The 15940-nt window shown below is 34.5% G+C and overlaps 1 protein-coding gene across 1 annotated transcript in view; it reads left to right on the forward strand.

The window, feature by feature from the left end:
- The window catches only part of CLCN1 (chloride voltage-gated channel 1), a 2440475-nt gene that overhangs the window by 2303398 nt on the left and 121137 nt on the right, over positions 1-15940 (forward strand). The window contains exon 21 of the mRNA XM_044079868.1: positions 7059-7172. Coding sequence (XP_043935803.1) covers positions 7059-7172 — 114 coding nt within the window. The remainder of the gene's footprint in view (positions 1-7058; positions 7173-15940) is intronic.

The raw sequence follows: 15940 nt of genomic DNA on the forward strand, positions 1-15940 counted from the left end.
GCAAATCCTGAGTCTGTCATATCATATCATATCATATCATAACCCACAGTATTATTCAGAAGATGGACATGCCAAATTTGTTTTCTTTTTCATCTTCCACATGTTCCTTTAAAATCAAAACATGTATCAAAAGGAAAAATATATTTCCTCACATACATTATAAGTGTCGTGAGTCACATGCTGCCAATCTTCTGCATATGCATGTACACATACATCAATGTGGACTTGTACTGTATATGAAAAACTGAATTTAGGAATTGCCGTATTGCAGAAACTGACACCTGTATTGGTAAAGGTTTGGATAATATGATGGATGTATTTAAAAAGTCATGGGTTTGATTCCTTCTGTCTCCATTTGCCTGCTGTGTAACTCTAAACAAGTTATTCACCAAGTCTTTGCAAACAGGCAAGCTCAAATATTTTTAATAACTTTGTTATATAAAAGGAATTGACAATGATAATAAGTATCATTTGGTTCAGTTGCCTAAACGGGTGATGAGAAAATCACTACAGTCATGGTTAAACTGCACATTACCTATGGACTACAATGGCCAATAAATCTCTCTGGTGTATGTCATATGTTGCTCTTTATGTGTAGCAGCCAAAGTATGGCACACACTCCAGTAGGATTTATTGCTAATAATCATCATCAGGGGATTAGTTGTGCTGGGAGATACTCATATATAGCATGTCAATTTGGTCACTTGAGCCACACCACAACAACGACATTGTGGATAGCCAAGCATGGTGCGTGCAGTGTCATGCATAACTGCTATGTGGTGCATGGGACACAGTGGTTACACTCCAATATCATTAAAAAAGACAAACCAGCTAAGCAGTTCTACAGTGTGGGACCTGATCTTATTATTAAGCACCCCTGCTTCAGTTGCTAAGACTGGGTATCATTCTAGGGAGTTAAATATGCCAGTACTGGCCAGCAAACCAGAGCATCAGAATTAAGAACAGATTTCTTTCTGTCTGCTGTCTGTGCTAGTAATCTGCATCTGACTTTCCTTATCATAAGATGACATGTTATGCTGTCTTTCAGACACAGCTTGTGAAGGCAAGTTACTCTGTCTTTTTGACAGGGCGCACTATGTGTTTTATGGCTTTGAAAGCTGACAAAATACTTAGCAATGTTTTTTCTTCTGTAACTAGTAATACGCTGGGCACTAAATCTGTGCACTATGAAGAATTATGATTGGGTCTCTGATCATAACTGGCTTATTATGTGTTGGAGACATAGATGCCAAGATTCATCTGAAAAGTTTTGAATTTCTTTGCATCCATATCTCAGACACATAATAAGCGGATTATGACCAGAGACCCAATCATAACCTTCTATATTATTTTAAGAGATGATGGGGCTATAATAGGGAAGGAGTTCTACAATACTTTCTTGACTGTCAGATGACCAGTAGTATGCAACCAAAATTCTGAGGTTCCGCACTATTGTGAGTCCAAATGCCTAAACAGTAACAAAAATGTCCTGCAAAAGATGCATATTATAAAATACGTAGTATAATATTGCTTTAATGAATATAACTGATAACAAAAGTATCCATTGGGCTAAGAAGATACACTCCCATACTTGTATATTCTAACCATCAGGTGGTATGACCTCAGAGAATGTGCAAATATATTATTTCACTTTTCGCAGTAATTGTGAGGAGTTCATTCCCCTCTATCTTCGGGTGTAAAGGGGCTTACCTTCTAGAAAATCATATTACATATTGAAGTTTGGTGTTTTCTTTTATTTACTTTAACTATACAGGGATAACATACTAAAATGATATATATACAGATATACATATATATATATATATATATATATATATATATATATATATATATATATATATATATATATATATATATATATATATATATATATATATATATATATATATATATATATATATATCGATATTGATAGATATAAATATATCTAAAATGCTAGTTTTATGTCTACCATTTTCTTTAGGGGCTAATCTAATGCTAAGACCTGTTTTGGATTTTCAGTATTACACCTGTTGTGTCTGTTACAAGCTACTTGATTCTGATATTTTATTCACAGTTCTGTATTGTACAACTGATATGGAGAAGACTGTTTCTGTTTTATGTCCGTGCAATATATCTTCATTTTGTGGGGACTGGTGGATTTGTGGATTGATCTGACTTTGGCATTTCTAGCTCTTCTGTTTCAGTGAAGCTGGTGTTAGCTATTTTGGAATTGTTGTAACCAGGCCAGCATAAAAATCTGTATTACTGTTTACTTGAGAGATTGAAGCCTATTTTCCCAATAACTTCATGGTGATGGGGTGGTATGGAATTTTCTTGTTAGCCAAAGTTTTGAATCTATTTATAAAAAAAGTACTTTTCTGATTCATCCATCTGTGAGCAAGAGGATAAACAAAGAATCATAAGTGACATCCAGAAAGCTGGAGGCTTAGGAGCTTATCAAAATTTTTATTTTGAAAATGAGCTTGCTTGATTTGGTTCAGGATCTGTAAATTGATTGATTAAGCATGTATTTGTTATGCATTTATTTATTTAACTGTGTTTCTTTTTGGTTCCTCACTGTCATTGCTAAATTCTGAATTCCTCAATATCTGATCCGAATGGTCCGAATCCCTACATCTACTTATGCCTTGATAGCTTCCTTTCATGACCCACAAATGGAATGTCTCTTGCTGAAAAGTCCCTACACTAGAAACTTTAAGTCCATGTCAGGCTATAGGGGTTGCAAAAACAGGCTCTGGAGTGTGGGACTGTACAAGTGAGGAGCTTTCATACTTTGGACCCATGGAAGGGCTGTTTGTTTTCCTCAACCCCTTCCAGCATGATGGTGCTCAAGTGTCAGGCTGAGATATGAAGAGTGAAATTAGCATAAACCCACCATGGGCCCTTACAGCATGAAGCTTCCTGTTCTCCTACATACCCTGATCTGAACTCTGGCCTCCATCAAGACCTCACCTCCCCCTCCGAGAGATGCTTGCAGTGTCAAGCACCATAGTTACTCTTTAAACTCAAGTCACCTGAGCCATAGTCAGAAGTTAGCCGCTTTATTCTACTGACGCAGACTTGGAATTGTGGATTTATGAGTGTCTTACATGTTTCCTGAAAAAAAGGACTGTGCTGGATCTTTTGATTTATGTATGATTTAGTTTGTCTATCATTGTGCTAACTTTTAAATAAAAGCTTGACTTATATTATGAATTTAATAGTTTATGTGCCAATATAGATTTTTATTAATTTACGTATGCGGCATAATTCAATTATCTGTGATTGGTAGGTTGCATATACATTTCATGTTACGTGCAGTGTTATTTGATCTTCAAATATGAACAGACATTAACAGAAAAATAATTCTGAAGAATAAGTTTATTTGAATGTATTTACATGATACATTGTAGACAATTGTATTGTATTTATAATGGGTGATATAATCAACCAAAGAAATTGCAGACTCAGTAGTAAATGGAGAATAAGAGAATCAAACCTATATCATATTAAATAAAGTCGTTATATATAACCTAAACATTTCCACACATAGTTTTCACTGGTCTCTTTATTCGGTGTAACAGTGTATTCATAAAGAGCAAAGCTGACAAAATAAAGAAGGAAAGGGAATTAGCCTGGATGCTGTCCACAGTGTGGACAGAATGTGATTAATAAAATAATTAATAGAAATTAAAAAAAAGCAATGGAATCAGATAAGATGCATCCAAGAATATAGAAGGCTCTGTTATATAACGATTTCTATTTTTATCATGGCCTGATGGTGTAAGCAAAATCGTGACAGCTGCAGGGGTGGGGGCATGCAAATCCCTGCACAATGCAATCTATACAAGCATTTCTGAAGTTGCAAAATTTCAGAGTAGGTTTTAAATTAAACAGCTTTCAGTCTTATTCACCAGACTGAACTCATATTATCTGTTATCAATGAAATGGTAAGTAATGAATGAAATAAGTCCTGTACTTTACCTGTTACACGCTGAGTTAGTATGTGAAAACTCACTGAGGGAAGAGCATGGAATAAAAGACTGGAAGCATGCAATGATTACTTCTGTTAAGAGTGGAAAACAGGTAGGAAATTAATGACTAGTAAATGTTACTGCAGGTGTAGAACAGTCTGCAAAATGATGTAGCTATGATACTAATTCTTCTTCTTTTGGCTTTTCCCGGTTAGGGGTCACCACAGCAGATCATCTGTCCACTCATGATTGGCAGTGGGGTTTTACAGTGTTGAGTTGCCAGCCCGGTGCCCAACCTTCCACAGAAGGCACACACACACACACTCACACCTAGGGCCAATTTAGAGTGTCCAATCCACCTACTGCATGTCTTTGGGATGTGGGAGGAAACCGGAGCACCCGGAGGAAACTCACACGACCACAGGGAGGACATGCAGACTCTGCACAGAAGGCACTCCAGCCAAGAATCGAACCAGAGAACCTTTTGCTGTGAGGTGGCAACGCTAACCGCTGCACCACCGTGGCCACCCTGTAGCTATGATACTAATGAATACTGTTAATTTCTGTAATTTATGTGACCCTATCAAAGATAACTGACAGAATAAAATGCAAGTCTAGAATGCTATCTTTAGGGAGATCATGAGTTAAGAAAAGTATAACTAATTGCTAAGAAAACTGGTTGAAATATGGTAAGAGTTGGTATAATTTTAAGCTGTTTACCTCCAAGACACAAAGTGCAGAGTTTGAGTCTTACCTTTGAAAAGGGAAATTGGCTAGACCTAAACTGGCCCACAAGGGCAGCTAGCCTAGTATTTACCTATGAACCTATGTATAGAAAACTCAGATTATCTACTGAAATAATGAAGGGCTTCCCACAGGTCTGACTGACAGTTGCAGCCTGCACCTTATTTCATTCATTCATATGTGCAGTATAGCAGAAAGCAAAAAGAGGTATGTCCTAAAATATGTGAGTTATTTTAAGAAAGGCTTTTTACAGATAAGTAAGAGAGGTGTTGAGTTCTAGAAGTGTATTGCAGAGTTACATAAATATTGCAGGGGTAATGGCTTTAAAGTAAATGTTAAAAAATGTGAGCAATGTTTACAATGGTAAATAAAAGCACATATGATAGTGACATTAGAAATAATTTATTAAAAACGGAAACTTTAAAAGATCTTACTAATCAGTGATAGTTACTAATATTATAAACGACAAGAAACAATCTTAACTTGCAACATTTACTGTATATACTGTTGATAAATGACAAGAAACTACCTTAACTTGCAACATTTACTGTATATACTGTTGATAAACAATATCTTGTTATTGTATTAAAGCCAACAACCTGCAATGTTGTTTACTATTGCTGCAACTTTGTATCTCTATTTATCATGTACATGATGTGGAGCTTTTTTCCCCAGGCATCCACTGAAAAAGGATCTGCATCCACTCGGAATTTCCCAGTAAACAAATATAAATAAATAATAAATAAAAATAAAAAAAGATCTTAACGTACTAGTAGACAAAAAACTAAGTTTTGTGCCAAAGATAAATAAATCACGTCTAGTTGCCGTCAGTCATCCTGAAGTCTCTTTAGACATGATGCAGGACCTCTTCTTGTATCAGTCTGTGGGAGGCATTGCTGTATATTTGACGCTACATTTGTTGTTTAGCCATGTTACAGGCATCAATGTATGCCCATAAACTCAGCCATTTATACAGAAAATAAATCTCATATCACTCCATTTTTCTGCCTCTGATTCCATTTGAAATATTTGGTGACAAGAACATACCAAAGTATAAAATAAGAATATGTAAAATATTTGTGAAAGGAGAGATAAAAATAAAATGATATGGAAGAGGTACCACTAATAAAAAGTGCATCTTACAACCTTTGTAGCACCACCCAATTTCCAGATCAACTCTCTCATCCACAACTACAGAATCGCAGATAACTATCTCCCACATCCTTTAAATAATTCATTACATCATATCCTAGTAGCCTTTAGTCCTCCCACACAATGGAAGAGAATAAATACACTTAGAAATTGGGTTTCAGTTATAAAAAAAATACATTGTATAGTCAGTGCTTCAAAGGGGTATTTTAAAGCTCAGAGAGAGTTAGGTAAAAAAGTGCCTACTTATGGCAGTAAATTTATTTACCATAAGGAAAACAGTTTCTGAACTCTTTCTTTTTGCTTTGGCAATCATTTATTTATTATTATTATTATTATTATTATTATTATTTGCACGTTTTGCCCCCATACCTGCCAGCCATCATATACTATTTTAGCCAACTGGCTCAATCATTTCCTCCCAGGAAAGAACTAATAGAAAAAAGGGCATCATCTAGGTAGGCAGTCATCAGGGAGTGGTTCATGGGTTGTTTTTTTTTTTTCATTTTTCTCCCAGGCCCTAACTAAGGGTATACTCAGCAAGGCACCAGGGAGCAAGTGTGCAACAGACTGTACATGGAGCATACCCTTTACTTCTACAAGGGCCATACCATTTATATGATTTACCTTCTGCTGGTCAATATCATGAAGGTAAAGCACTATACATCAAAAACGGAAATGTCATCTTCCTAGTATGCATGCACCAATGTTGCATCTTGGTGCTTGGAAATATTACTTCAAAATAAAAAAAAAATACAAAAACATAAACGACATTCCCCCAGTGTGAAGGCTGCACACCCTACACTCCCTACTAATTATATACAAACTCTGAGATTGCACAATCCCTGGGAAAAGGGAATATTCTCCTACCTGTGGACTGTCTGTTTTGCACACTTGATGACTATCTGTATAGTCGAACAAATGCAGTTGATCAAACCCCCTGTCAACCAAACCAATGGAAACCATATATATATATATATATATATATATATATATATATATATATATATATATATATATCGTATTTGTGTGCAAGTGTGTGTGTTTGAGGCAGAGTGTGTGATGTTTGTGCATTCATACGTATGTGTAAGTGTGTGCGTCTCTAAGACAGCTTATGTTAAATGCATGTTTTGATTAATTATACAACCTACTGATATTAATTTAACACTTTTATACATTCTCTAATAGTTATTGAAGATAAAAGCATGGGAGGAAGAAGAGCTGAACAAGCCAGTTGACTTTGAAAGTTGTCGCATCGATCCATCACCCTTTCAGTTAGTGGAACGGACTTCCTTGCATAAGGTATATCTTTTACCCAATTCTTTTCATACAAAGCAATTTTTGTTTTATGGAATCAGAAGTCTCAAAAGTCTACTAAAATCAGCGTGGATCATGAGAATCCAAGGCAGAAAAGGAAGAGAGTAATTAACAGAGTGTGTATATATTGTCCCCATAGATCATCGTCTATAAAATGCATAAGGTTTAAATTCATCAAGGATAACTCCTTGAAGCTGAACTTCCTAATCACTTTTCCTTATAGAAGTTAATGGTGATGTAGTTTCTGAATGCAACCCAGCATTATTTCACTGGGTGTAAGTATTTCTGTTTTCTCTTTGGTTATACAAGCAGGCAGATAGTACATATAATCAACAGGGTGTGGATGTGAATCTCTCACATTGGGGAGACAGGGAGCTTGCCTCCCTGTGATTAAAAAAGAAAAAAAGAAAAAAATGGGTATTTTTTAGACTTTTTTCTGGAGCTGATGTTTATGCCATTTTATTATGTCTGGTTGATGTTTAAACTTGACAATACATAGGGGAATCGTGTCAAATTGTGAGTTTTCCTCAGAGTCAGTATTCCAGCCTCAAAAATTTGAGCTTCCTCATAGGTTGAAGCTATAAATAAATAGCAGTACACAAATCATTTAATGAGCTACTTATCTCCCCCTATCTTCATATAAGTGCACAGTTCCCTCAGTGTTGCAGGTAAGAATAGACATCTGTAGATTTCCCTACCCAGAGTCCTTTGCAGTGATGACTTAGATCATAAATTATATCCTCATATTATAGATGTAACCTCTGTTAGCTCCAGCTTCTAATCACAAGTAGTAGGATGGCATGCCACAGTGATTTATGTAGCTATCATCTTCCTCTTCTGCCTTAATACTTGCATTGGTCAAGGTGGCACTTTGAGGATTCATCACTTGTCTATTTAGTTTTGCCCTCATCAGTGCCAGTTAAAACTGGTAGTAAATGCATGCCAGAAGATTTAAATCTCCACTTTGCTTGATAGAAATAGACACTGGTTGTCTCTGTGGTAATATCATTATGGCAGTCAGTTTATTCAGAGGTTCTTAAACTATTTAGACTATTGGATCATAGCTAGAAGTACTGAGTTTTTTTTAAGCTAAAGATGCAATTGCATTACTGCAGTGTCTTTTACTCTACAGAGCAATTCAAATTACGGGTTTACATCTGCTTCTGTACTGGTACTTAATGCATAGCCAAGTGCACTGATAATGGCATTCGTTGTGCATCTGAAGTGTCTGGCTCTCCTTTTGTGCAGATCTAGGAGTAATCCTTGAACAAAGAAAACCTTTCACTATTTTCATAGAATCATAGCTTTATAGACTGTTACTAGGCTAATGACCCGGGGGGGGGGGGGGCTTTCTAAGACTAGCCAAGTTTTCCCAAAAGAGTAATGATGCCCTTTATCCAAATAAGACAGGGATTTATAAACTACCTCTGTCCATAAGGGACATGGGTGCCAAGCCTGGTGTAAATTTCCTATTCCCCAAACACTTGTCTAGATTGTGCTTTAACTGGGTAATAGACAAACTCAGCTTCACATGGCTGGGAAACCTGTTCCATAGGAGGGGCAGTCTCTGGGACACATCTGTTTCTTCAGCATATTCTGTTTAAGTCACAGACAAAATTCAGTCCCTAGACCTTGTATTTCTGGTACTCTTTGACTTATGTATATGTAGGAGATTCATAATTTGTGGATGCTGTATAAACCAGACATAGATCAGCCCGCAGCCAACTATAGGAGACTGAGTAGAGGAAAAGGGCTTTAAGTTGCTCTGCATAAGGCAGGTTTCTTACACATTGTATTGTTTTTGTAAGGAACCTTTGAGGTCACTCTAGTTGCTGCTTATGCCTGGTCAGGTACATACCAAAGGGAGCACTGTACTTTATGATTTGTCTGATAAGGGTGGAGTACAGTGGGATAATGACCTCTTTGGACCTAGATGACATGCCATTGTTTATAAGTTGCAGAACATAAAATGATTCCATCACCACTGTGGCCATGAGCTGGTCAAAGGTAAGGCTACTGACAATGTGCTTACCCAGATCCCTTTCCCCTGGATTGACGCTTTAAGAGTGTATTATCAACATGGTAATTAGCTGGGATGGCTGACTTCCCAAAGGATACAATTATGCATTTCTTAGTATTGAGTTTAAGACTATGGCTTTGACACCATTTGCTAATCAGAGATAGACCTTCTTGAAGAATGCTAGCATCTGCAGGGAGTCAATAATAAGTCCCCAGCTTGCAATCATCTCCAAACTTAGCCATAAAGCCTGTTCCAAGACAATCCACTTGATCAAACCAAAAGTCACAGAACTGTGGATCATCTTTATTCTGGCTCAAATAAAAGAAAACTCAGCAAATATTTAGTGAATGGAACTTGTGGAAGAATCCCTACATTTTTGATTTCAAGGCGTTTTAGCATAATACATGTTTCAGATGAGCATCATTATGGGGTCTGTATTGTAGTTTCAATCACATATGATTCTCAGAAAACAAAAACAAAAATTGCAAACCAATTAAAAGACTTTAATTCCAAAAGTGCAACACCCCCCAAGCCGGAAACTACTAATTCTCTAAATATAAACTACCTGTTCATATGCAGAGGTCATAACTTGCAAGTGCCATAATTTTATAGTACAAAATATGCAAGAGTACTATGTAATGTAAAGTGACCTTTGAGTTCCTGTCTGTGGAACACTTAGAGGGCGTAGTTCTATAGATAAACTCAACAGTATTAAAACAGGAAAACATTACCTTCTTTTTTTCCATGGGATAAGCTCTCATTCACACTAGCATCTCTTATTATACCATTGTTGATGAAGCTAACTGTGTTCAGCACAGATCTCATGTTATATTTTTCGAACCCATGTGATTTAGTAGCCATTCTATGATGCACTGTCTGATGTAAGTGTATCATTTCATTTTTTTTTTTTACAGGATCATATCTTGAACTACAAATCATTGTGATGCCACCAACCTTATCTTGTGTCTTTTCAATGTGTTCACTGTGATTACACAACATCTGTCACTGAAACAACAGGCAGGCTGTGTGTCTTCTTCTTCTTCTTTCTTTCTAGATCTCTGCCTCTTATGTTATCTAGCAGTCTTTCCAAGGCTAGAAAGGAGAATTTATGTCCAGGATACTTTTGAATATGCTGGTACAAAGCATTAGTCTGTACATTGTCTAATATCACTAAGATTGTGCAAAATCTTCTCCTTAAAAAGCCTATTAGTTTTCCCAACATAAAACCCTGGGCAGCTATCACAAGTAGCTGCATATACTATGTTCTTAGTATTACAATCCACATACATCTTTACTTTCTATGTCCGACCAATTACAGGATGTTTGAAACAATTGCTTGTGTCTATATAAGTACATGCTTTGCAACTTTTGCATGGAAAAGTGCCCATTTTAAGGCTATATGGAACAGTATCAGTATCTTCTTTATGACATAAGACTCTCTTTAGATTCAATTTATTCCTGAAAGTGAATCTGGGAACATCACCAACAATGAGTCTTAGGCTATCATCTGAAGTTAAAATCTTCCAATTCTTCCTAACAATTTCACAAATAGCTGATATGTCACTACTGTGTGTTAGTAAGCATCTCATGCCACTCAGTTTCCTATTATGTTTTTCAATATCATCCTTTCTTCTGACTGAGAAATAAGGTCACCCTTTATCATTTTTCTGTACCTTTGTCTTCATGGTTCCCCACAAATTTCGAGATCTTTATAGCCTCGGGTCAGTGAATCATTTTGTAATCATTCTAATTCATGTTGGTGCACTACATCATCAGTGCAAAGCCTGGATACACTAGCATCTGGCCATTTATTATTTGTGGATATACATGTTTAGGATGTATACTTGTTCTGTGCAAGGTATAATTCCTCCAACATTCTTTCTTTTAGAGACACCTCATGTGCCAATAGCTATGCCAATTTGGTCATGGTGTACTGGGAAAATGAGTTTTGTATTAAGTGAGCAGAATCATTGGCTGAGGCATGTTGTCTTCTATGGTAAATTTGTTGATGATGTATTTATTTTATGGAGAGGTAATAAGAATGAACTATCAAGTTTTGTGGAATACTTAAGGACTACTACATTATTCTTGGAGTTTGATGTCAGGAGTTCCAAGAAAGAAATAGACTTTTTGGATGTGACTGCCTCATTGGATGAAGATAGACAATTTAATACACATCTCTACAGGAATCTAAAGAGATTGTTATGTCATACAGAAGATACTTTTCCACTTAGCCTTAAGATGTGCACTTTTCCATGTAGAAGTTGCAAAGCATGTACTTATATAAACACAAGCAATTGTTTCAAACATCCTGTAACTGGTCAGACATACAAATTAAAGATGCATGTGGATTGTAATACTAAGAACATAGTATATGCAGCTACTTGTGATAGCTGCCCAGGGTTTTATGTTGGGAAAACCAATAGGCCTTTTAAGGAGAAGATTCAGTGCCATCTTAGTGATATTAAACTTAATGTACAGACTAATGCTTTGTCACAGCATATTCAAAAGTATCCTGGACACAAATTCTCCTTCCTAGCCTTGGAAAGAGTGCTAGATAATATAAGAGGCAGAGATCTATAAAATAAAACTGAAGTCTTGGAAACAAGCTGAATTTACAGACAGACAGGAACCCTGGCTTTAATAGAGTGGTGCCTTTAAAACCTATATTGAAAAGGAAGCTCATGAAATGACTTGATTGGATTAGTAACAATATAAAAAAGGAGGTGCTTTAGTTTGAACAGGATCTGATGAAGGTATAGTCAAAAGCGCTCATCCTGTTTGTTTGTGAGGATTCACATCCTGCTGTTTGAAGGATTTTATCTGTTCGTTATTAAATTGTGCTGGTTTTATTTTGATTTTATCTGCTGAACATGCATTCTACTCTCTCTTTGTGTTGATATTGCAGAGCTTGTGTTTAATCTTCAGTCATTGTTTTAGCATTGCAGTCTTCAGTGGTTAGTGGTTTTTGTTTGATCTTTTTCAATTTATCCACTGTAACAGTTTGTATAAATTTAATGAAACAGCATATAACACTGGATTAATTAACCCAAAAACATCCTTCCTCTTTATTTACATACAAAACTCCTCATTTTGCTGTGTTTAATCTAGAACGCTATATAAATGAAAATAGTATATATAATAAGGCCTTTTCAAGTACTATTAACAACATAAATATACTTGCTAAGGATGATATTTTTCCATTAGTATTGAATTTATCAAATAAGCCTTTTTTTTCTGAATGATACTTGATATGTTTTCCAGAAAAGACAGGTTTGTTTTATTTTTCTGCTGTTTTTCCCATTGAATTCTACTTATAGCTTTATTCCCAAATTATATACCTAACACAAAAAATCATTCATTGTAAAATATATACCCCTGTCTTTGTTGCATCACCTAAGCCTTTATTTTTCTCTTTATTTAAAGCTATCCCTATCACCTCTAGACATTCATGTGCGCAAATTATTACCACTTTTCTCCAAAGTTTGTTTTTTGCAATTATTATGTCATCTGCATGTTTTAACAGCATTGAAATTCTTAACCTTTCAGGTAATATATACCCCACCTCCTTCATTTTGTAATTTACTTCACATACTGTCACATTCATGACTAATGCAAAGAGTATACAATTCATTAGGCAGCCATGTCTTATACCACTGTTCATATGTCCCTCTTGGCTTAACCAGCCATTTACAAATATTTTTGCTTTATTATTACTATACACTGACACACATAATTTCCTAACTTTCTCATTTCTATTATATTATTTCATTATTCCCATAATAGTTCATATCCAGTTGTATCAAATGCCATATTAAAGTCTCCTATCATGATTTTTTGCTTCTTTTTTCTATTGATATTATCCACAATTTCTCTAATCATCATTAATCATTTTTGACAACCCTTCTCCTTTATACTATATATACTATCTTCCATAATATTATCCATTTTAGTTTCAAATCTTTTTTGTATTTTTTATAAAGATATAATAAATGTAATATGTTATCTAATGCATTTAGAGAGAGATCTCATTTTCCAACTCTTTATTCTCTTTTCCTGTTAACTTTTTACTTTCCATGTTTTTCACTTTTTTCTATAAGCATTTCTTATACATATTGTACTATACTATCCATAATCTTTTCCTGAGCCCATTTTATTTATCCTTTTACATTTTTTACTTCTCGCATTACACTACCATCTTTATTTATTAATCTGCCTAAGTAACTCAATATTCTTCTCTTTTTCCTTGTAAAAACATCTTTGCTTAAATAACAATTCTTATATTTTTCTTGATTTCTTTCATATAATTATTTTTCTTTGTCAATGTACTTTCTATCATTATGTTCTAAATCTTCCAATGCATTGTTAAAAGTTCTTTTGTAATTTTTTTTCTCTATTTTTCTCATATCATATTGCTACTGTAAAAACATTTTTATATTTTCTTTAAATGTCATCCATCATTCAGATTCCAGAACAATTTTTATAAAATGTTCTCATAATAATATGATCTTTCCATAACTGTTTTATTAATCTCTTTCTCATTCCTTCTTCCTTCCTTGTTTTTTTCATTTATCATTTTATTCCTTTGCTTATTTTCATATATTCCTTGTTTTCCTTTTATCTCTTGCCGTATTGCAAGATGATCAGAAAATCTTGTTTTAACTACCTCCACTTACCCTATAACAAAACCTTCTAATACTATAAAATAATCTATTTCAGTTATTTACATACTCATGTTTGAAGTCCATGAATTTTTATCCCAAAGCTTCAGCTTACCATGTCTTATAACTTCTAACATTTTTCTTATATCATTTCCCTTCTTTTTGTGCTTGCCTCTTAAATCACAATTAAAGTCTGCTGTTATTAAAATATTCATATTTATCACTACATAGTCTAAAATCTAATGAAATAAGCTGCCCCTTTCTTTACAATTTGTGTAATCATATAATGTTATAATTCTATACATTTGTTTTTTTTCCATTTCAAATCTACAATGGTTAATCTTCCTATTTTTGCTAAAGTTATACCTAATATCTTTAGTGTATTTTTACAGAATATGGCTGTTCCAGAACATGTCTCATTTCCCAAATTCTAGATTATCTTTCCTCCCCATAGCTTCATTGTTTGTAATCTTTCTCCATTTAACAATTTTATGTCTTCTAATATTATTACATCTATGTCACATGTATTACACCACTCCAAAATACCTGTTGTTCTTATTATATTCTTAATACTTTTCACATTTACAGAAACCATTCTGAATTTTTCATTTTCCTGTTTTTCTTAGATTCATGGTTTCATAAGTTTATAGCTAATTACTAGGCTAGCTGCCTTAATAGGTCATTTTAAGTTTAGCCAATTTCTCTCCCAATGGTGAGAATCAAACACTGTGACTTGTGTCTGTGAATTGAACACCTTAACTATTATACCAACCCTAATCATTAGCTGTATGTATTCTGTTTCATTCATTTCCTTTCTTTTTTTTTGTACTTATCCATCTAAATTTTCTATTTCTGTCTGTTACCATTTTACCAATATAATTCTTTTTTTCTTTTACTACTTCCCAATGTATGTCTTCTTCATCACTTATTTCAGAACTTTCTTCAATTTCCTCTATTATTTTTTCTCATCTAATTTGCTTTCTATTTCTACTGCTTCTAAATGTTCTTCTATTTGTTCATTTTCTTCACTTTCTTTTTCCTTATTCTTATTTTATTTTTTGCAATTCATTCATAAAAGTCCAACTTTGTAAAATTTATAACGTCAGTATACTTTTTTAGCACTGTGTCCCATTTCCCTACAAATATAACATTTTCTTTTATCATATTTACTTATCAAATGTCATTCTTTTCCACAAAAAAAAATGTCTTGGGTTGTGTCCAGTGTTTTACAGCACCACTATTCCCCTCCACTTTTATTTTGCTTAGAATGTGTATATTTTTTCTCTTTCTGGTTTTAACACAATATTACAATCCCATCCACCAGTCCATAAACTCCTTTTATCATAATCTTTTACAATGCCCAGTGCTTATTTCTGCATAAAGTTTTCAAATGTCCTTACAAAGTCTCTCTTTCCACCTCAGTTCAAAACTGTACATGAATTTTCTTTTTTATTTCCCTGTCTAATGCTTTTATCACATAAAGATTCCACGCATTACAGTCTTTTTTTTTCATATTCTCCAAGACAATTTTCCATTGAAAAAGCAGTCTCAAATATAATGTCACAAAAAGACACTTTTTTAATAAAAAATAAATGTTCTTACCTCATGTGTTTTTACACCCAAAGGAGCTGTTAAATTGTCCTATATGTCATACCTTTATTTACTTTGAATCCTTACCATATACTTCCATTTTTTCATTTTCTTCTGCCTTCTTTTCTACTACTCCCCTGTTGCTTTATTTTACTTTCTCTGCATACGTTTTCTTTTCTATCACACCACCATTCTTCAGGCTTGTCTCTCCATCTGTGTTTTTTTTTTCTCCATAATGTTCCTCCAAGAAAAAAATTCTTTCATTTTCTGGCTCACTCTGCATCACCATTTCTTTAGGGAACTCATTCCTCAAACCTGACGACTGGTGGGTTGTAATTAGACAGCCATCATTTGCCAACTCATCTCCATCAAACAGATTTCTTTGAAACATTTCCTCAAAATCTTGCACACATTTTCTTGTCTTAATATGTGATTTCACCTAGGGACTCCCCTGAAAAGAGGCTACAATGCTAGTAAGACTA

The sequence above is a fragment of the Protopterus annectens genome, chromosome 8.part0 (genome assembly GCF_019279795.1).
Source record: "Protopterus annectens isolate FY-2018-M chromosome 8.part0, PAN1.0, whole genome shotgun sequence".
In the NCBI taxonomy this organism is placed as follows: domain Eukaryota; kingdom Metazoa; phylum Chordata; order Ceratodontiformes; family Protopteridae; genus Protopterus; species Protopterus annectens.